Genomic DNA, 21,399 nt, shown 5'->3' with positions numbered 1-21,399 from the left:
TTCGGGATGTCGAGAACTGTAGAGTGAAAGAAGAGAAACTCGTTAATACAAGTGGTGTGAATGAAAACGAACCGAAACGAGCCGTATATATAGAGTTTAAAAAAATCAAAAAACCGTCTCGTCCGTGCGCTCGTCCCTTGGGTGCAGCAATAGCAGACGAGAGGGCGGACGAACTGATGGACGAGGGGTCGTCCGCGTAGCTCCTTTGCGACGCTCTCGCCAGTCGCAATAGTGGACGAGTGCGACGGACGAGCGGCTCACCGGTCGCTCGTCCGCCGACTCGTCCACTATTGTGGATGCTCTAAGTAAGTTAGTTAAAAATGACCCAGTGCTTAAATGGACGACGGTAACCATGCATGCATAAATCATAATCAAAGGACATTAATTGAAATCTAAGTAATGACTTCTTTCAGTTGAGATTGTCGCACAATGTTTTTCCCAACACATGCAAGAAAACGTTTTAAATCATTACAAAATGTTCTCATCGCAAAAAAAAATACTAATAAGAGTAATATAAATAATACTAGTAATGATGATGATCATCATAATTGAGATAGTACTTGATACGAGTCTTATACTATTATTATTTAGTTTAGATATATTAGGGATTTGCATATCTTTTCTTATATTTATTTCTTGTTCCATAAGCTAGTATTCTAGTATTATAAATAGAGATATGTTGTTATCATTTTATTCATTCAGTCAATTAATAAAATCGGTATTTCGCCCAACTTGGCTTGAATCACAAAACTCTATTTCTCTATCGCTGCCGACGAGAATCTCTCTCGCGCTCAGCAACCCCCTTCACCGGAAGAATCGCCGACCCAAACCTCTTGGGCGCTCGACAACTCCGGCGTGTGTTTCTTGATTGTGTGGAATTCGACGTTAAGGAAGACGTGTCCCTTAACAACTGGTGCTTTCATCCAGAGCTCACCCTCCGCAGCACTACCATCGCCTACCGCCTCTCTCTTCCACTCCAAAAGTTTTTCCTAGGAGGATCCGGTCCATCAGAAACAACCTCCTTAATCTTGGTAGACTCGAGCTTCTCCTCAATCTTCTTCCAATCTTGGCCCTTCTCCTTCAACACCTCCTCTCTTGGCCTCGCCTGGCCAAACGGATTGCTCCCTGCCGGCCTCACGGTAACAACAACTGGAGAAGCAATCTCAGCCTTAGGCTTCTCCGGAGCAGTAACCTCAATCACGGGTAGTGTGCTAGGCTGCAAATTCAATCTAGGCCTACTGCCAACACTCACCTCCTCTCGTCTCCTACCCCAGCCGCATCACCACCATTTCTACCACAATCACGCTTCAGTCCGTTGACACGTCATACAACTACGCCGGCTATCGCCGTCGTCAATACGACTTCCCTCAGGCCACACAGCCATTCCGTCCCTACCAGCCCGTCCAACCTCGCCGTGTAACCAGTTGGGACCCTCCGAGTAGCCGGGTGGAAGTACTCTGTCCGTCGTCGTGGCCTGATCCAGAATCACCCTACGTCTCACACCACTTGGATCCACCTGATCGTCGCCCACGGCCGAGATACCAGCCCATCGGGTACCGCGATCGCGCGCAAGACGCTTGGCCCCGACACCGCGGTGGCTACGTCGAGAGGGGTGGACACCTATCTGATCGCGGAGATCATCAGAGCCAATTAGGGTTTGATCGCCACCCGACACCCGCAACACAGCGGCACTGCCCGACCTGCTGGGACCCATTGGCGCAACAGCAGGACCTCGGCTACCTAACCTTTGACCGGCCCCGACGCTCAAAGACGTGCTGGGACCGACCTCACCCTCAGGAGAAGGTGAGAGAGCTGCGAGTCCAGCCCGCCTCCCACCGGCCCCGCTACTCCACCGAACAGCCACCGCGGGACCTATACAATCAGCCCACGCGTGTGACCAATCAAACTCCGGACCAGCCTCCATGCTTGCCTACCTGTTGGGATTCGCCGGAAGTGCTGCACGCGCAACCTATGTACCAGCCACCGCAGTGCGACCGATCGTTGGGTCACCGCACAACGACATTTCCTGTTGTTGCTCCCAGTCTCAAGGTTCGTTCGTCTTGCCCGGCACAACTAGCTGCCGTAAGTTGTTCGGTGTATGTTTGATCCAGGAGGAGTTGTCTCGCCGAAGCTTCGGATTTCAACTCTCCTTTTTGCTTCATGGTTTCCACCTTGAGGACAAGGTGGATTTTAACCGTGGGGGAGTTGATACGAGTCTTATACTATTATTATTTAGTTTAGATATATTAGGGATTTGCATATCTTTTCTTATATTTGTTTCTTGTTCCATAAGCTAGTATTCTAGTATTATAAATAGGGATATGTTGTTATCATTTTATTCATTCAGTCAATTAATAAAATCGGTATTTCGCCCAACTTGGCTTGAATCACAAAACTCTATTTCTCTATCGCTGCCGACGAAAATCTCTCTCACGCTCAGCAACCCCCTTCGCCGGAAGAATCGCCGACCCAAACCTCTTGGGCGCTGACAACTCCGGCGTGTGTTTCTTGATTGTGTGGAATTCGACGTTAAGGAGGACGTGTCCCTTAACAGTACTGCACCATGATTTTCTATGCCTCGTGTTCCAGCAGTTTCAAAAGTCCAAAGTGTGCTGAAAACTATTGGCTGAAAATTCAATAGCAGTTTTAATTTGAAATTTATGATAATTTGGTAGAAGAGGAAGCATTTAGTTAATTAGACAACTGTCCATGTGATATAAAGTTAACTAAATAGATGGCCCAATCACAAACTCCTTACATATAACCCTATTTATATATAGTACGTAGAGCAAACAGTGTAGAAACTTATTAAAATGCTCCCAATATTAAAATTAAAAGAGTTAGATTGATGTAGTATTAGTTCATAGATGGCCTCTTTCGGTTGTAGTAGTTTTTGTAAATCAAGCAATCCCTATTTCTCCTGCAGGAGCAAGGTACAACTTATTCCACAAGCTAGATTCCAGAATTTTGGAGATGAAGAAGGCATCTTTCATACTTTACAATGTTGTACTTTGATCTACAACTTGACCTAATTTCTATTGTTGAACAATTTTTTGGTGGAAAATCTCAAACACGAAAATAATTAAGAGAGCTTTATTTTGTGATTCATATATCAACACACACATAAAGTGGAAATTGGATGATTAATTTGGTTTTGTTTGTGGTATCCAAAATAATCATGTATCCATATATAAAATAAATAATTATATGTCTAAATTGATGTTCAAAAATATATTGACTTCTTTTTCTCTCTAATTAATATCTAAATTCTCTCTAATTAATATCTAAATTGACAGGAAATTCTCGAAAGGCAGTGGATACGAACATGAGTGTTTTGATAAGGAGAGTGGAAAATTTGAGGATGAAGGAAAGGCTCAACACATATCATTACAAGATGGAGAAAAATGGATGGAACTACACATCCAAATACGACGTCGTACACAAACACAAGATGCATAATTTTCTTATTACCTCATTCCAACTTGCCCATATAGTTTGCACAGCCATTGTCCTTGTTTTTCTCACTGGCTCTCTTTCGATATTCCTAGTTTCCTTCATTTTTTCCCAAGCCATTAATTAAAATAATATACGTATGTATGTGTTTTTGTTATATATAGACTCTTTCTCCTAATATGTTAGTTATTTGTAAGAGTTTCTTGTTTAGTTTGTAATTTTAGTTCTTTTATTGGGAGGTTTGGCTACTCAGATTGGTAGACTACCATTCTGGGCAAGGATCTGGTCGTAACTAACGAGAACATTGTTAGAGCATCCACATCCTTGCTCTTGCCCAGAGTACGGGTGTGGGCCCGGACCCACCTTTATTCATTTTTAATTCTGTGTTCTTATGTAAGAGGACAAAACATACATTCATGCTCTTCTGCAAGAGCATGCTCAAGGGTTCCATCATTCTATTATTCAATTTAAATATTTCAATTACTAAAATCATTTTCACAATATTAAAATGCATTAAAAATACCTGAAATACTATTACAAATTACTAAAAAATTAAAAATTACATAATTAAAATCCTAAAAATAAAAAAATTGAATAATTAAATTTATAAAATTAAAAAAAAACACACTACTCGTGGCTGAATTAAAAAAACCCACTACTCGGTGACATAGGCTTCATAGGCGGCACAATATTGTTGATAGTATTCTTGTTCTTCGCGTTCCGCTTCCGCAATGATCTCGTTCGGAGCCATTTTTTAATTTAGACAGTGTTTGAGTGAGAGAGGAAGATGTAGGTTAGAGAAATTCAAAAATATGAGAGAAGTATGAGTGAGAGATATTTTGATGTAAAAAATGGATGATGAATGTGTGTATTTATAGATAATTTTGGGATAATTTTTTAAAATAAAAAAATAACTGTAATAAAACGGCTATATTTTTGGGAACCCAAAAATATTTTTTTAGATTTTGGAATTACTTTCGATTTAAAAATAGAAATTCTTCCGTTGGCCAATGGGGATGCGACACGTCAGTGTGCTCTTCGGCACGGCGGTGCTCTTGCCAACGAGCACGTCCGTGCCGTCGGCAAGAGCACAGCGGCGAGCACAGTACTTGCCGCGCCGACGGCACGACGGGTTCTCTTGCATTAGAGCACCGCTGCGAATGCTCTCATTAAATCAGTGCAAGTTGTCCGACATCGGTTAAATTCTCCCCCAATCTTTTGGGATGGACTCTCATATTTGGTCAGCTAACAACTTCTTAATCCCACAAATATAACAAATCAAAACGCAAAAAAAAAAGACAATAATAGTCTACTTTTTAAAAAAATATTTGGGAGAGGAAAATGATGGGATAATAAGAGGGCTATATCAAATATTTTTAAGTTGCAGAAGAAAACAACAATGACGTCCACTGTTTCGAAGAGGAAGAAGATACATACTAGAGCAAGAACACCTACTAAAAAATATTTTTTGCATCTTCCCGGGGTGTCTCTCATAATTGAAGCATCGCAAAGCTTTATTAATTAATTTGAAAGAGATTTTAATTTATTTAGCAACAAAATTATACCTATTACTCCTACTAGGAATATCACGAATAGCGTGGTTATTAATTTTTTAATATAAACTAAATTTACATGTAGATTCTTTGCACCAAGAGTTGCATGTAGTATAACGTGGGTGGATACATCCAATGAACCAAATTACAAATTAGCACTGCACAACATATTTCTAACTATTATAAAGCATTTTTAAAATTAAATGGTACCCCATATGCCATTTATATAAATGGAAGTTGAAACAAACCTAATAAAGTGCATCCGATTTTGTAATGATTTCTAATACATGTACAGTTTATATATATAATTATATTATCTCAAGTAAAAGGATAGACTTCGTCATTAATTATGATAAAAAAACTTTAAAGTTAACAATGACTAATATGGCAAGTTAGATAAAAGTAAACCAATTGTGGGATGACACTCTTCCTAGGTGTTTATACACTTGCCTCTCTTTTTCTTATGCACTTGGAAATCCATTGCTCTATTCATGCTTTTGTAGATTACATTAAAAGATTTTTGTTAAAGTGCTAACTAATTTAATGAGCAATTTGCTACCTACTTAATATATTGTGTATTAAAAATGTTAACACAATGACATGAGTATGTCAACACAAATTTGATTTGGCATTTAGATTGAAAAATTAATGGAGTGTAAGTCTTACTTTTATATATTAATTTTATAATAAAATGTGAGTGAGATGAGTTAGTGAAAGTGTGGTTCATTATTATTAAAAATAGTATAAAAAAGTAAATATGACACTTAGTCATGAACAGGCGGAAAAGAAAAGTTGAGACACTTTATATTCATACTTTTGTTTTCAATCTGTCAATCTAGGTTGTTATACGTATATATAACTATATATGAGTGTGTAGTGTGGGGTTTTGCTAGTTTGTTTTGTGCACATTCAAAGAATTAAACTAGAAATAGGGGTATAAAATTGTGGATACTGAATATCGAAATAGCGATTGTATTCAAAATAATGTAAATACTTGCGAAGATTTTTTTTTTCTGTCGGCATTGCTTAAAGCAATTGTAGCATTGGTGGTAAAGTTTGCTCAAGAGAGGTAGTAATAAGACAAAATGAACTAATGAATGAGTGATAAAAACTAAAGATAGATACAATATAGTTGTTGAGCAAATCAATATCAGCATCAAAAATAAAAATTAGAGAGGTAAAGAGAAATAATCGATAGATATAAATCATGGTGTAAATTTCAAAAGAAATATGGATTGGAGAACATTCAACTTAGTATAAATGAAAAGAATAAAATTAGGAAATGAGGTAAAGAGAAATAGACATAAATTATGAGAATTAGGTATAAATTATGGTGTAAGAATTAGACAATATATATAAACTTAAAATTACAGCGTAGATTCAAATGAGAGAAAAAAATCAGTCAAGTACGCTTCATAAATTTTAAATATTGTATAAATTCAAAAGAAATAATAATGAGTGAAGTAGACTAATATAAGTTTAAATTCAAATAATATAAAAATAAGTGATGGAGTACGTAAAAAATGAAGTGTATATTCAAAAAAATAAGAATACGTGTAAATTATATGTAGATTCAAAAGAATAAAAATTAGTGAAACATACTTAATATATGGTGTAAGAAATAATCAATAATTTTAAATTAGGTGTAAATTCAAAAGAAATAGTAAAAATAAGTGAAATAGACATAATAAATGGTATAAATGCAAATAATATCAAAATAATTGATAAATAATAAAATAAAGGTATAATTTTTTTTTAAAAAAAGAATAAGTTAAATAGACTTAATGTTGGTGTATGATTTAAGATATAAAAAAGAGTATATCAAGTTATAACCTATACCAAACTCATCATAGAAATTTTTACCACAAAAATGCAAGCCTATTCGTAACTCAGTAACTGGTAAGATCGTTGACCTATGTCGACCAAATTACAAAATTGAATGTGATTAAGAGTGTCCACAATGGTGGCCCTGAAGGCCACCATTTGTGGCCCGGCCACCATTCGTGGCTCTCATGTGGCTTCCGTAATGGTAAAGTCAACAAAACTATCAAAAATAACAAGGGCCACCAAATGTGGCCCTCTTTAAAAAAAATTAATTTGTTTATTTTTTTAATATTATTTTTTAATTTAAGTCTAATAAATTTTATTAGTTTTAAATTTATGATATTTATAAATTTAATTAAAGTAAACTAATGTGGATTGTAAATTAGAAAATTCACAACCTAGAAAAAATGTAACAATAACTTCGTTGTATTATATTGAAATAGGAAAATTATACAACGAAAGGAAACTCAAATCACTCTGCAGCGCCCCTTCTACGGTTCCAGACCTCTTCAACCATATCAACCTGCAGTGAATCATGCGATATTTGGCTCTGCATATCGGTGTACCTCTGGATCAAGTATTCATTACTACGTGGTACACCCATCTGTATGGGCTCCATGGCAATACCCGAGCTCGTACTAGCACCTTCTTCGGGTGTCCATCGCTCTGCAGCAAATCCTTCGTCATCTATTATCATATTGTGCAATATGATACATGCAGTCATGATGTCTGCGACATCATTTTCGTGCCAATGTCGAGTCGGGCACCGTATAATGGCCCATCGCGCTTGCAGTACACCAAAAGCTCGCTCAACGTCCTTCCTAGCACCCTCTTGTTTTTTCGCGAAGTAGGTTTGCTTCGGCCCAACGGGTTGTCGGATCGTCTTCACAAACACGGGCCCGCGAGGGTATATCCCATCGGCCAAATAGTACCCCATGTTGTACTGAGTTCCGTTGGCCGTGAATCTCACTTGCGGCCCCTCATCCCGTGCATAGCAATCAATCTCTGGCAATCATCGGCCGATGGCTTCCGTAGATACTCCCCTTTGAAGATATCCTTGATCCCCCTGCAAAACTGCCTCAACGTCTGTAGTCTAGTCGTTTCGCCCATCTGTAGGTATTCATCGAACATGTCAACGGGCCCGGCATAGGCAAGCTGTCTAATTGCCATCGTACACTTCTGGAAAGTCGATAAGCCGGGTCGGCCGGTGGCATCATATCGCAAGTTGAAGCACCTGAACCGCTGCGCCAAACACGTCGCTATATGGACGAAGAGATTTTTCGACATTCTGAATCGCCGACGGAAAACTTCTGGCGGATAACGGGCGTTGTCGTTGAAGTAGTCCTCCATCAACCTGCGGTCTGCCCCGACATGATCACGATCGAAAAATCACCGATGATGGAATGGCCGGCCGACTGCCACCGCCGCCTCAGCCGCCGCCTCCGCCGCCTCTTCTGCCTCTTCCTCTTCACGTTGCACCGCCGCAACAAGGTTTTGGAACTCTAGATCTACCGCTTGTTGGAATTGTTCATCGTCGGAATCCATAATTGCAAGGTTAAATTGAAGTTGGAAGGGAAGATTGGAGGAAAATGGGAGTAAAATGGAGTTGGAAAATGGAGTGGAAATGTAGTATATTTATGCACAAAATTTCAAAAATTAAAAAATAATAATAATAATAATTTCCGCGGCCCAGCCGCGATTCTCGGCGCTTGCAATGGGAGGGCCGCGGCTCACACGGCTCAGTCGTGTGAAGGCCGCGGCCGCGGCTCACCCACGCTTCTCGCCTCTCCACCCCGGCTCTCGGCCTTTGCAATGGGGGGCCGCGCGCCGAGTCGCGGGCCGCGGCTCCCCCATTGTGGACACCCTTAGAGTGTCCACAATGGTGGCCTTCAAAGGCCACCATTTGTGGCCCGGCCACCAATTGTGGCTTCCATGTGGCCTTTGTAATGGCAAATGTAAAAAAGTCAATGCAAATTCAAAGGGCCACCAAATGTGGCCCTCTAAAATGTTAATTTTTTTTTTGCTTTTTATTAATGTTATTTTTTAATTTAATTTAATGTTATTAAATTTTAGTAGATTAATAATTTGGATAATAAAAATAATTTAATAAAGAGAGAAGTAGAGACAAATTTTCGTCGTACTATTAATAGGGGAAAATTCTACAACGAAAATATTTTAAAAATACAACATAATAATAAAAAGAAAAAAACATCACCGCTTCCTACTCGGTGGCGTCATCGGAATCCGGCACATCTTCTTCACCTCCTCCACCGCCGCCGACACCGGCCCCACTGCCGCTTGCTTCGCCCGTCGCCGACCCATCGGAGAAGCCCAACTTCGACCTCAACCTAAGAATGAGGTCGTAGTACATCATCTTGGTGATAGGGTCCGTCGACTTCTCGTACAAGGACAAGTTATCCTGGAGTGCACCTCCAGTGTTTGAGTCAACGCCGCGGTCGGTGTTGAAGGGTGTGGTGTCGCCGCGCTCGCCCGAGAGACTTGGGAAGCGGATCTAGCTTCCCGGATGGCGGATTGTTTGCCCTGCGGGCGCTGGCGCCTCGACATTGTCGAGGGGGGCTCATCCCTCACATCGTCATTCAGGTCGAATGCACGTGAGTCGGTACCACTGTTGTACGTGCCGTCGGCCCCGATTTTTGTCCGCTTCCCAGTAGGACCGGTCTCATCGTCGCAGATCGCCTTGAATTGAGGGGAGTCTCGGAGAAGCATGTATTCATTCCAGTAGGTGAACTTGGGCCAGCTTTCAGTATTAAACAACTGATACGATAACGCCCGTACGTCGCCTTCGCTGCGGCCGCTTTCGGCATTCTGGAGCTGTCTCTCGTAAATGTTCCTGAACCTCTTCACAGCGCTACTGATCCGGCCGAACTTCTTCCAGATCTGGCCTTCATCACGTCCGGCACTGCCTTCTGGTTTGAAGCCGTTCTACACCGTCAGGACGCGCCTCCAGAAGCAAATGTCGGTCTGATCCGTGCCGATGACCGGATTCGTCGTGACCGCCTCCCAAGCCCGCGCAACAGCGAGGGATTCGTCGTCGTTGTACTTCTCGCCACGCCGATCACCACCGCCTCGGCCACCGCCGGTGGCCGGCTCTTTGTCTCCACCTCGCCCGCTGCTGGTGGGCCCATGCTCTCTGCCGCCTCGCCCCCCACCGCCTCGCCTTTCGCCGTCGCCTCGCCTCCCACTCCCACCGCCGCCGCCTCGCCTCCCATCCCACCGCTGCCACCTCGCCCCCCACCACCGCCGGTTCGGCGACCCTCGGTGGTGGCCTCCGTCTCCACACTACCGGATGTCGGGGTCTTCGATGTACCCATCAACTGTTCCCATGTGAATCTATCAGATTCAGACAGATGAGACGGGGAGTATTGGAATTGGGAGGATTGGAATTGGGAGGATTGGAATTGCTGGGATGGGTTGTTGATCGCGTCCATATTCGGTCGGTAGTCCCCGAACCCCGATGGTTGGCGAACCAAGTTCCTCTGCTGGGATGGCTGGACCCGGAACTGGGGCGAGTGCGGACTCCACGTCTGATTGGGGAAGTTGCCGTATCCCGAGTCTCCATACCCCGGGGAATTACCATCTCCACCTTGCATTTTTTGTAGTGTTTGAGAGTGTAAAATGAAGGGATTTGAAGTGTAGAATGAAGTGAAAAAATGGAAATGAGAGTGTATATTTATAAAAAAATTTCGAAATAAAAAAAAAAAATTTATATTCCGCGGCACAGCCGCGATTTGCGGCGCTTGCAATGGGAGGGCCGCGGCTCACACGGATCAGCCGCGTGAAGGCCGCGGCCGTGGCTCAGTCACGCTTCTCGCCTCTCCGCCCCGGCTCTCGGCCTTTGCAATGGGGGGCCGCGCGCCGAGCCGCGGGCCGCGGCTCCCCCATTGTGGACACCCTAAAAAACTAAGACCTAAATTGGTACACAATACATGATTTGTAATTTGCTGGCTCCATTGAGGATCCCAATTCAGATTGTCCTTCATTATATAGCCCAACTTCAGTCGACCCTCTACTTATAAAATTAATACGTTGAATAGTTGATTACATTTTTATCACTAGGATGCAAATACTTCTATGCTGGATAAATCAAGAATGACGTCTCCATAATTATTTATTTCTAAATCGTTGAGAATAGAGTATTAAATAAACCGATCAGCTTTAACATTTTATAGTCCTACCCATTCATTTGCAATGGGATGGACTATAGTCCGCCTTATAACTCACCCTATCTTTTTAACAAATATTTTATATATCTTTTTTGTTTTTGAATATAATAAAATAGCAAAATATAATAAAATAGCAGAATTTAAGAAATTGATGGGTTGAATGTTAAAATAGAGATATTAAATCGATGTGTGTAGTGGAATAAGGGTCCCACATTGAGACACATTGGGACAAACTTTTAGTTATGATAAATTTGAGATATATGCTTAAACTCAAACATGATCAAATATTAATTTTACGATTTGTATAAATAAAATAAAACATAAATATATTTCAAAAATTTTAAAGCATGTTTAGAAATTTAAATATTTTTCTAGTGAATTTGAAGTTTCTTAAATTTTGCTATTTTATTATATTTTAAAGCACAATTTACTACTCCCTCTATCCTTCGGGCTAATCGGGTTACTGATAAAATTAACATACGATTTTTCAATAAAAGTTAGTTATATTTGTAGGAGGTAAAACTTTTAGTTATGATAAATTTGAGATATATGCTCAAATTCAAACATGATCAAATGCTAATTTTACGATTTGTATAAATAAAATAAAACATAAATATATTCAAAACTTTTAAAGCATGTTTAGAAATTTAAATATTTTTCTAGTGAATCTGAAGTTTCTAATTTGTTTATATATTATTATATCAAAAAACTTATCATATCCTCCATCGGTTCCTAAAAATTAGACGAGTTTTACTATTTTGGATTGTCCTCCAAAATTAAACTAAGTCGAAATATGGAAAGGTTTCAACAAATAATAATCATACGCATCATTTTTAATGTGGATCCTACAATTCATTGACACTCCTTGCACTAACTTTCCCCCCTTCTATATTTTTCAGTACTTCTCTCTTATTTTACCAATTGCATATTAAAACTCGTGTCATTTACAAATTTGTCTATTTTTTAAGAGGCGGAAGTAGTCATATGTATATTTAATACAAAATTGAAGGTTATTGTATTTATATTATAAAAATAATCATTGAAGTGTCAATTATGAGTCAAACAAACAGAACGACAAAAATTTTATCGGCTTTCAGGCCAGCTGATAAGGCTCGTTTCATGCATTGGTTTTGGGTTATATTCTGTGTTTTTGGAACACTAATGAATGTTTCTAAGTTCAGGTGCGTAATAAATCTGCCGGACCCAGGAGTTTGTGTTAATTGACCTGGCAGATGCAAAAGAGATGAATTTTGGAGTGAAACATCAGAAGTCGTCGCTCGGACCTAGGAGAATCAGGAAGTTGGCGACAGGAGCATAATGGAGCAAAGAGCTGACTTTAAAAGATCATATTCAAGGGCACAAACGTCAATTCACCAAGAAGATGCCTTAGGGATCAGAGTCTTACCTATATAAAGACTCAACATTGAGGAAGGGGGATATACGCTTTTAGATCACTTTTAGGGAGGCTCCTAGCTCACTCACTTAGCTCCACACTTCAGGAATACATTTCAGTTGCTGTGCACTTGGATATGGGGTGATTTCCGGCTACCGTGGTGGTTTTCGTTCGTTTGCTGCTGTGTAACACCGTCCTACGTGGGCGAAGAAACAATATTTTACATTTTGTCTTGGATTAGCTTTCATTTTCTTAAGTACTTGTTGGTTTTTAGTTTAGTAATTTTTGTTCTGACTTGGATCTGCTGGAATCAAGCTTAGTGTATATATTATGGAAGTTTCTATTTATTTTTGTTGGATCTCGTGTAGTTGATGTTTGTTTGCTGGTTTTCTATTTCGTATTTGTTGTTTGTTGGATGTTCGGAGTTAGGATCTGTTGGATTGTTGTTGGATTTGTTGGATCCGGTTATGGAGACGTTTGTGATTTTCGTGAATCGTGGTGTATCTGGAGTTGTTGTTTAAATTCTGCGTGATTATGACTGTTTACTGTTTGTTCTCATATCTGCTAGACCCAGTAGTTTAAATCTGTCGAGTTTAGTCTTAAGGTTCTTGTTTAATTTCATATTTGGATCTTGCTCTGTTTTCATGGTGGCTGATGCTTTGTTTCAGTATGTTATTCCCGTTTGATTCATGAAGAAGACGAAGTTTGTTAGTAGTCAGGATCTGATCTGCTCATGTTTGTGCTTTCTGCTTGTCTTTTGTGCTTTTCTGCAGCTTTTCCAGAACCTGGTCATTTAGGGAAATTTGGCCTCCACTGTCTGTGCTAGTTTGTTTGGCCGTTTTAGGAAAATCAGGTTTAGTTTCCAGTTTGTTGATTTGTTTCTCAAGTTAATTTTGCATTCTGAGTCATGTGCCGTACGCTCCCAAGTCCAGTAGTTTAAAATACTCGACCTTCTTGTTGCGTGGCAGCAGTCAAACCCTCCCAAAACATCTTGAATGCAATTTCGTAGCACGTTCGTCCTCGTGGGATTAATCCTTTACTTCCCTATACTAGCCAATAGTATAGTGGGTTGAGGTTTTGAAGCAGAAAAAGCGTATCCAACGACTATTTCTGACAGATTCATGATCTCCTAGACCCTGTGATGTAGTGAATCCTCTGAACCTATTGGATTGAGAAATTTTAATTGCACACGCTCTTTCTAGCTACTTCACCAGCCCATCGGTTTTTTGGATTAGTCCTATTCGGATTGCATGCTAATCGAGTTATAATTTTATCGTGCTAGAAATTTCCAGCCATAATCCTCAAATTTAATAGGCTATTCGGATTAGCCCACGAGTTACTGAAGCACTGACATCCCTATACGCAATCAATGAAAACGTTGATTCGAGATAGTATCAATTTTAGACATGAATGGCATTCTATCAAGTGAGTCATGGACAAAGCAGCCAAAAATTAATTCCTAAGTTAAAATCTGAATATTACCAAATACTCCCAAATTCAGAAACACAAAAAAAATTCAAAATTAAGTGATCCGCCAAATTAATTCAGTTGGCAGATTTCGATTGATTTTCGCGGTTGTCCTTTAAATTTTCCCGCCAAAAAGAAACTTGGTCGCGCTTGTGAATAAATAAATGATTCTTGTTTATGTATAAATAGCTTATTCTTGTTTGTGATTTCTGCTTTGCTTTCGTTTACTTTTCAAATTCTAGGGTTCCGTATCAGAGTTTCTTCCCCTAATTCGCTCGGATTGAACTTGAAGCTAAACTTGCCGCCGATAAACCATGAGCGCCGTCAACTTGAAAGACGTCACCGTATTGAGCAATCCGGCTCCATTCGTCGATCCTTTCCAATTCGAGATCTCACACGAATGTTCCACTCCCCTCGAAGACGGTACACCAATTTTTCCAATTTTACCATTTCTCTCTCTATATTTTTTGCTGGTGAAAGCTTTTTCTCTAAAATTCTTTATTCACAAAATTAGTAGGTCGATCCTTCTGGTTTATTGATGAATTCGGTTGGAAATCTGAATAGAGTGAAGAAAAGCCAAACATTTTTGTTGAATCTAGAAGCATTTACATATCCTTTGATGATTCTGTAAAATCTAATCAATGGTATTTACATCAATAATCCCTGTTTATGACTGAATTGCTCCAATCGTTTCATGTGATGATTAATGTCATTAATAAAGAGTAGAAGATTGCCATGGATCAATTTGTTTGTTTTATAATTAAGTCAATTTTCTTCTTCAGCTGTTGCAACAAACTTGATATGATATCTCAGACTTGTGATATTGTTACCATCTGTTTCAGATCTAGAGTGGAAGCTCATCTATGTTGGATCAGCTGAGGATGAAACATACGACCAAGTCCTGGAAAGCGTGCTTGTCGGGCCTGTTAACGTTGGTAATTACTGTTTCGTATTCAAAGCTGACCCTCCGGACCCATCCAAAATTCAAGAGGAAGATATTATTGGAGTCACTGTGCTACTCTTGACTTGCTCCTATCAGGGCCAAGAATTTATCCGAGTAGGATACTACGTTAACAACGACTATGAGGACGAGCAGCTAAAAGCAGAGCCGCCTCAAAAGGTTCTACTCGATAAGGTCCAAAGAAACATCTTGGCTGATAAACCTAGAGTTACGAAATTCCCTCTCAATTTCTGTCCAGAAAAGAATGAAGATGAAGAGCAGCAGCCGGAGCTTGTTGCAGAAGCTAGCAAGAAGGGAGATGAGCTTCTACCCAACCAGTCTTCCGTCGAGTGTTCCTAAAGCACGACATTGTTTGCAAGGAAGGCGTATACTGTATGCGCATTCGTGTTTTTCCATAGGAGCGCCACGTTTATTAGCCTGTTGCAAGAACATGCCTTATTTTTTACAAGTGAATTGATTTAATTTGTTTCAACTTTCAACAACTTATCTATAGTGATAGATCTTGCAGTTTTTAGTACTCTTTCTTCCTCCATAAATTTTATATAAATTTTACACTTTGCAGCTGTAATTAACCAGAAATAAAACGTTATAGAAATAGTACTCATACTATTAAAAAAGAGGCTCTAAAGATAATATTCGGGGGCAAATTTGTTAGAATACAAACCAACTTCTTGGACAAGAACAACTGCAATTCTAAACTAATAATAACACTACAACAAACTATGATTCCACAAGAAAATTAGAGGCATAAATAACTCTGGGATATCTAACTAAGGTTAAGTTATGTGAGCTGACAAATCATCGGCCAAGAAGCTTAACCGTCCACGCGCCACCTAAATAAAGACCCATGAGGGGCCCAGCCAAGAGCATTTGTGTAAGAGGATCTGTCGATGGTGTGAGTACAGCAGCTGCAATCACTGAGCCCACCACCACGTATCTCCATATCGAAAACATTTGCTCATACGAAACCAACCCAACTTGTCCAAGAAGCAGCTGTATAACTGGAACCTGAATATGGGAAACCAAGTTGTCAGCTTTTTATGAGTCAAACTGTGAAATATATGCCCGATTTGAGCACATGGATGATAAATAAACACCGTAAAGCTTATAATTTCTTCGTTGTCTCTACTACCAAGGAAAAGGGATGCACAAAAAAAGGTTTTACCTGGAAAGACAATCCGGTACTAAACATGAGCACGAGGACAAACTCGAAGTATTGATCAATGGACCACAATGACTCGACAACCCCTTCAGCGTAACTAACAAAAAACGTCAGGGCTGCTGGGGTGAGGACGTAGCAAGAGAAAGCGATGCCTATATAAAAAAGAATCGAGGAGCCTAAGACTATTGGCCCCAGGAATCTTCTCTCTTCCTTTGTCAACCCTGGGAGAATAAAGGCTATGATCTCGTAGAGGATTACGGGACTTCCCACTAGAAGGCCACAGTATCCTGATACCTGCATGGAAGGTGATATTGTCTTAGTATCATGAATACTCACGTACACCCTCAGCTCAACCCCATCTCATGCACACTCAATTTGCTGCATTTGATGTTGTGAGACGCACACATGTAACAAATCTCCACCTCGTTTCCAACATCAATATCACACTGTCCTTATCCTCCAATTCCTCTGACTTTCATCTTCTAACAACACTTACCAATTCCAAGCAATAGACAAACTTGGACGCTGGTATACTCTTAGTTAAAGCGTCAGCCGGATTGTGGTCAGTTGCAATCTTCCTCACTTATACCATTCATTTCCTCACTTTATCTCGGATGAAATGCAAACGCACATCTATGTGCTTGCTTCTATCATGAAAAGTATGATGTCTTGATAAACATATAGCGCTGTAATTTATCACCACCTTCCTCTGTATCAGTCCCAAATCTTCCAGGATTCCCTTGATCCAAAAACTCTCCTTCACTGCATCAGTCTATGCAATATACTCGGCTTCAGTTGTGGATAAAGCCACTACTGATTGCAAGTTCGACTTCCAAGTTACAGCTGCACCAAACAATGTAAACACATATCCAGTCTGTGATTTCTTGTTGTCTCTGTTGGATGCAAAATCCGAATCACAAAAGCCTTCCAAACTATCCTTGATGCAGTCATTACTTCCTTTATATAATATTCCATAATCTGTAGTTCCACCAAGATATCTTAGCAACCACTTCAATGCTTGCCAATGCACTTTTCCTGGATTGCTCATATACCTGCTAGTGACACTCACTGCATGAGCCAAGTCAGGTCTTGTACAAATCATGAGATACATGGCACTCCCTATGATGTTGGAATAAGGGACTTTCTTCATCTGCTCTTCTTCTTCCTTACTCTTGGGACAATGAGCAGCTGATAGCACAAACTGCTGTCCAATCGGTGTAGAAACTATTCTTGACTCATTCATTTGAAATTTCTTGAGTAGCTTGTCAATGTAATGCTGCTGACTTAGCCATAGAAGCCTATTCTTTCTGTCTCTAATGATACTGATACCCAGAATCCTCTTAGCATCACCTAAATCCTTCATTTCAAATATGCTATTTAGGTCATGCTTTACCCTCAAAATCTCATTGATGTCTGATCCTGTTACTAGCATATCATCTACATACAAGAGTAAGAATGCCACTGGCTTGCCATCTCTATTTTTCATGTATACACAACTATCATATTGCGAGCTCTCAAATCCCATCTTCTCCATATGCGTATCAAACTGAATATTCCATTGCCTACTGGATTGTTTCAGTCCATAGATACTTTTCTTCAATAAGCACTCATTCCCCGGGCTTCACAAACCCCTCAGGCTTCTCCATGTAGATGCTTTCTTACAACTCTCCATGAAGAAAAGCTGTCCTTACATCCATATGATGCAACTCCCAATCATTTTGAGCAACCATTGCCAAGAGTAATCTGATGGAGCTATGTTTCACAACTGGAGAGAATATCTCATTGAAATCAATACCTTCTCTCTGATTGTATCCCCTAGTCACTAATCTTGTTTTATCCTGATTCTATTATCCTCTAATGCTTCAATCTTCTTCTTGAAGATCCATTTACAACCAATTCAGCTTTTGTATCATTTTTCTTGTGACTAGAATCCATGTCTTATTTCTCAGTAGGGAGTCAATCTCATCTTGCATAGCCTTGATCCATTTGGCCTTTTCTTTCCCCTTGACTGCTTCATTATAATTGTTGGGCTCCACTGACTCCACCCCATCTGCCACACAGAGAGCATAATACACTAAACTTAAGTTATTGTATCTGGCAGGTCTCGTGATCACTTCCCTCCTTTTTCTATCTCTTGCCAATTGATAATCAGTGAGGTCTTCTTCATTTTGATTACCTTGATCAGTGTTTTCAACTTCTTCATTGGATTCATGGATTCCTTGTTCTGAGTCTGAGGAACTTCCTTCTTCTGAGACTTGATCATTGTCAGCTTGCACTTCCAGCTCCACCTCAATTGGAACTCTCACCTTTTCTGATATCTCTGCCCTTTCAAGATCCTTGTATGGCATTTCCTGTTCTCTGAATATTACATCCCTACTTATCACAACCTTCTGATTACCAGCCTCCATAGACCATAGTCTATATCCTTTAACACCACTCTGATATCCAAGCATAGCACACTTCAAAGCTCTTGGTTGGAGCTTCCCTTATTTTATGTGTGAGTATGCTCTGCACCCAAAAGGTCTCAGCTTACTGTAATCACCATGCTTCCCATACCATCTAAAATCAGGTGTCTGATAGTCTATTGAAGTTGTAGGGCATTTATTCATCAACACAGCAGCAAGTAGCAGCTGCTTCTCCCCAGAATCTTGATGGCATTCCAGATGAGATAAGCATGCATCTCACCCTTTCAAGAATGGTTCTATTAGCTCTCTCCGCAACTCCATTTTGTTGTGGGTTATTGGGTACTGTCCTATGTCTTTTAATCCCCTTGAGTTTGCAGAAATTATCAAATTCATGAAATAAAAATTCTAACCCATTGTCTGTTCTGAGACACTTGAGTGTGGTTGTTTTCTCCACCTCCACCTCTTTACACCAGTCTCTGAACTTGCTAAAAGCATCTGACTTCTCTCTCATAGAATACAACCACAGCTTCCTGGAATGATCATCGATGATTGATAAGAAATATCTGCATCCCCCTATAGAAGCTACCTGTGAAGGCCCCCAAATATCACTGTGAGCATAATCCAAAACTGATGAGGATGTATGCTTCCCAGCAGGGTACACCATTTTCTTGCTTTTGCTAAGTATGCAGACCTCACAGTCTCTTGAATTCATTATAGAGGTTGCTTTGATAACTCCATCATTTATCAACCGATTCACTCCATCCTTTGAGACATGGCCCAACCTCAAGTGCCAGGATTCTGGACTCTGATGATCTACTATATTGACTTCATTGGAAGCTGCATCCACTGTCCATTATCCAGGATTCAGAGATCTCAACATCAGCCACAATCAAAACTTGTGCATTATCTATTTCCTGAGCCACATCAGCAATTGCAGCCTCTTCTTCTTTCTTCCTTTTGAATGCATAACAGTTTTTCTTAATGTGACCTGGCTTCTTGCAATAGTGGCAGGATCTTGATTCTTTCTCTTCCTTCTTGTCATATTTTCCCTTCTTCTGCCATTTCTTCTTGCCTGCCTTCTTGTCAGCCACTTTCACACTGAGAACTTCCCCAGCCGGATCCAGAGGTTTGCTCACTGACACTCTCTGGAATTCCTTGGCCTTTAAGGCAGTTAGCACCTCTTCATATGTGAGTGAAGTGCTTCTCCCAAATAAGAGAGCATCCTTGAGTTGATCATAGCTCCTTGGCAGAGCATTCAAGAGCATTATAGCCTTGTCTTCATCTTTTATTTCACCATCCACACTCTCAAGATCATCAACCGCCTTTACAAAATCATCCATATGTTCCATAATGCCTTTCCCTTCAAGAAACTTGATCGAGTATAGCCTCTGCTTCAAGAATAGTCGATTAGCCAAAAACTTAGTCATATATATGGACTCCAATTTCTTCCATACGTCCGAATGGGTCTTTTCCTTGCAGACTCTCGCAACACTCGATCTCCAAGGCTGAGCATTAGAGCACTATGAGCCCTATCCATCGCATCAATTTTCTTGATCACTTCCTTGTCATCTGGATCGGCTGTCTTGTCTGGTTGCTCGTACTTCATAGCCTCCCAAAGGCCTTGCTGCACGAGCATAGCCCTCATCTTCACTTTCCATAATCCAAAGTCGTTTTTCCCCGTGAATTTTTCGAACTCAAATCGATTTCCAGCCATTGCTTTAGCCGCGCCGTCAAGAACTTCCCACAAACGGCGCCAATTTGTGAAACTTATCCACCGGATTGAAAACGCTCAAGCAAGAAATTTAACTTGGAATGAAAGGACAACGGATATACGTGGTTCGGCCAAAATCAGCCTGCATCCACAAGAGAACTCGAGCGATTTGTATTAATATGGAAACGAGATTACAAACTATCTTTCAATCAAAACTTACAACAAGAACATGCTCTTCTCATATGAATCTCCCAAGAAACTCGACTATGAGATCCTTATACCAAGAAAGACCAACAACACCACGAACTAGAACTGAGACTTCTTCCTTGATCACCGAGATCACTGATCAATCACCACTTGGATTGAATGTTTGAGCCCCTAACTTCACTTATCTGGGTGTTTCACTCGCTCTCTTTAGATTGATTCAAGATGATTCTGTTGCAACTGATATCTCACATGTGTGTGATGTTATGAGCTTTTATACCCAACATTCAACTGATTCTTGGGTGTGCATAATCCCATGCACACGAGCCCTCATGAATGCTCACGTACACCCTCAGCTCAACCCCATCTCATGCACACTCAATTTGCTGCATTTGATGTTGTGAGACGCACACATGTAACAGTTATGACCTGTTAGTTCTTTTCGTCTTTATTATTTTTTATTAGCGTTGAAAAGTAAAATGCAAAAAATAAAAGACACTAAAAGCTGTATGGACTATATTGTATTAGACTTGAATGATTTCCTTCAATGGTTACACAACCATTTATAGGCTCTAATTCTAGCTATGCATGGAAAATATATTCTAATTATACTAATATCTTCTTGATTTGATTTTCCATAATTCTAATTAATTTCCTTCATTATTATTGTCGTAACTTCATCTCTTATTCCTCGTTCTCCAATTAATTAATTTCTCCATTCCAACAATTAGTCGTTATTACTATAATTTTAGTCTTTGTAGATATAAGATGGAGAGAGTTTCAAAATTTTCTACGTTGTGTGGGATGAATTTATGCATAAATTTTAGTTGTAAATGGTAAAAAATCCATGAAGTTTGGACAAATTATGGTTTACCCCCAATTTTAAATCAATTAGTATTTCATAACTCTAATTTTACTACTTTTTCTCTTCATCTCTCTTACTTTACTCAATTTTCTTTTCATCTCTCTTACTTTACTAATCATTCTCACTTACTTTACCATCCGTGCATTAAAACCCGTGGCGTTTCAAATGTTTTTATTTTTTGAATACGAAGGAAGTAGTATTATAAAGTTTTTACAAA

The 21,399-nt window shown here is 39.9% G+C and overlaps 2 protein-coding genes across 2 annotated transcripts; one reads left to right on the top strand and one right to left on the bottom strand.

Moving 5' to 3' along the window:
- The first annotated feature begins 14,188 nt into the window (after positions 1-14,188).
- LOC121755207 (probable histone chaperone ASF1A) lies at positions 14,189-15,174 on the top strand. The gene is made up of 2 exons (XM_042150492.1): positions 14,189-14,297; positions 14,717-15,174. The coding sequence occupies exons 1-2, from the start codon at positions 14,189-14,191 to the stop codon at positions 15,172-15,174; spliced, it is 567 nt and encodes a 188-aa protein (XP_042006426.1).
- Positions 15,175-15,633: 459 nt separating this feature from the next.
- Positions 15,634-16,297, bottom strand: LOC121755271 (sec-independent protein translocase protein TATC, chloroplastic-like). Its single transcript, XM_042150552.1, has 2 exons — positions 16,001-16,297; positions 15,634-15,843 (listed from the first exon to the last, which is right to left on the bottom strand). Exons 1-2 carry the CDS (start codon positions 16,295-16,297, stop codon positions 15,634-15,636), a joined length of 507 nt encoding a protein of 168 aa, XP_042006486.1.
- Positions 16,298-21,399: the final 5,102 nt, after the last annotated feature.

This window comes from Salvia splendens, chromosome 11 (genome assembly GCF_004379255.2).
Source record: "Salvia splendens isolate huo1 chromosome 11, SspV2, whole genome shotgun sequence".
Taxonomy (NCBI): domain Eukaryota; kingdom Viridiplantae; phylum Streptophyta; class Magnoliopsida; order Lamiales; family Lamiaceae; genus Salvia; species Salvia splendens.
The sequence above is the reverse complement of the archived record's forward strand: the minus strand, read 5'-3'. Positions and strand labels throughout refer to the sequence as shown.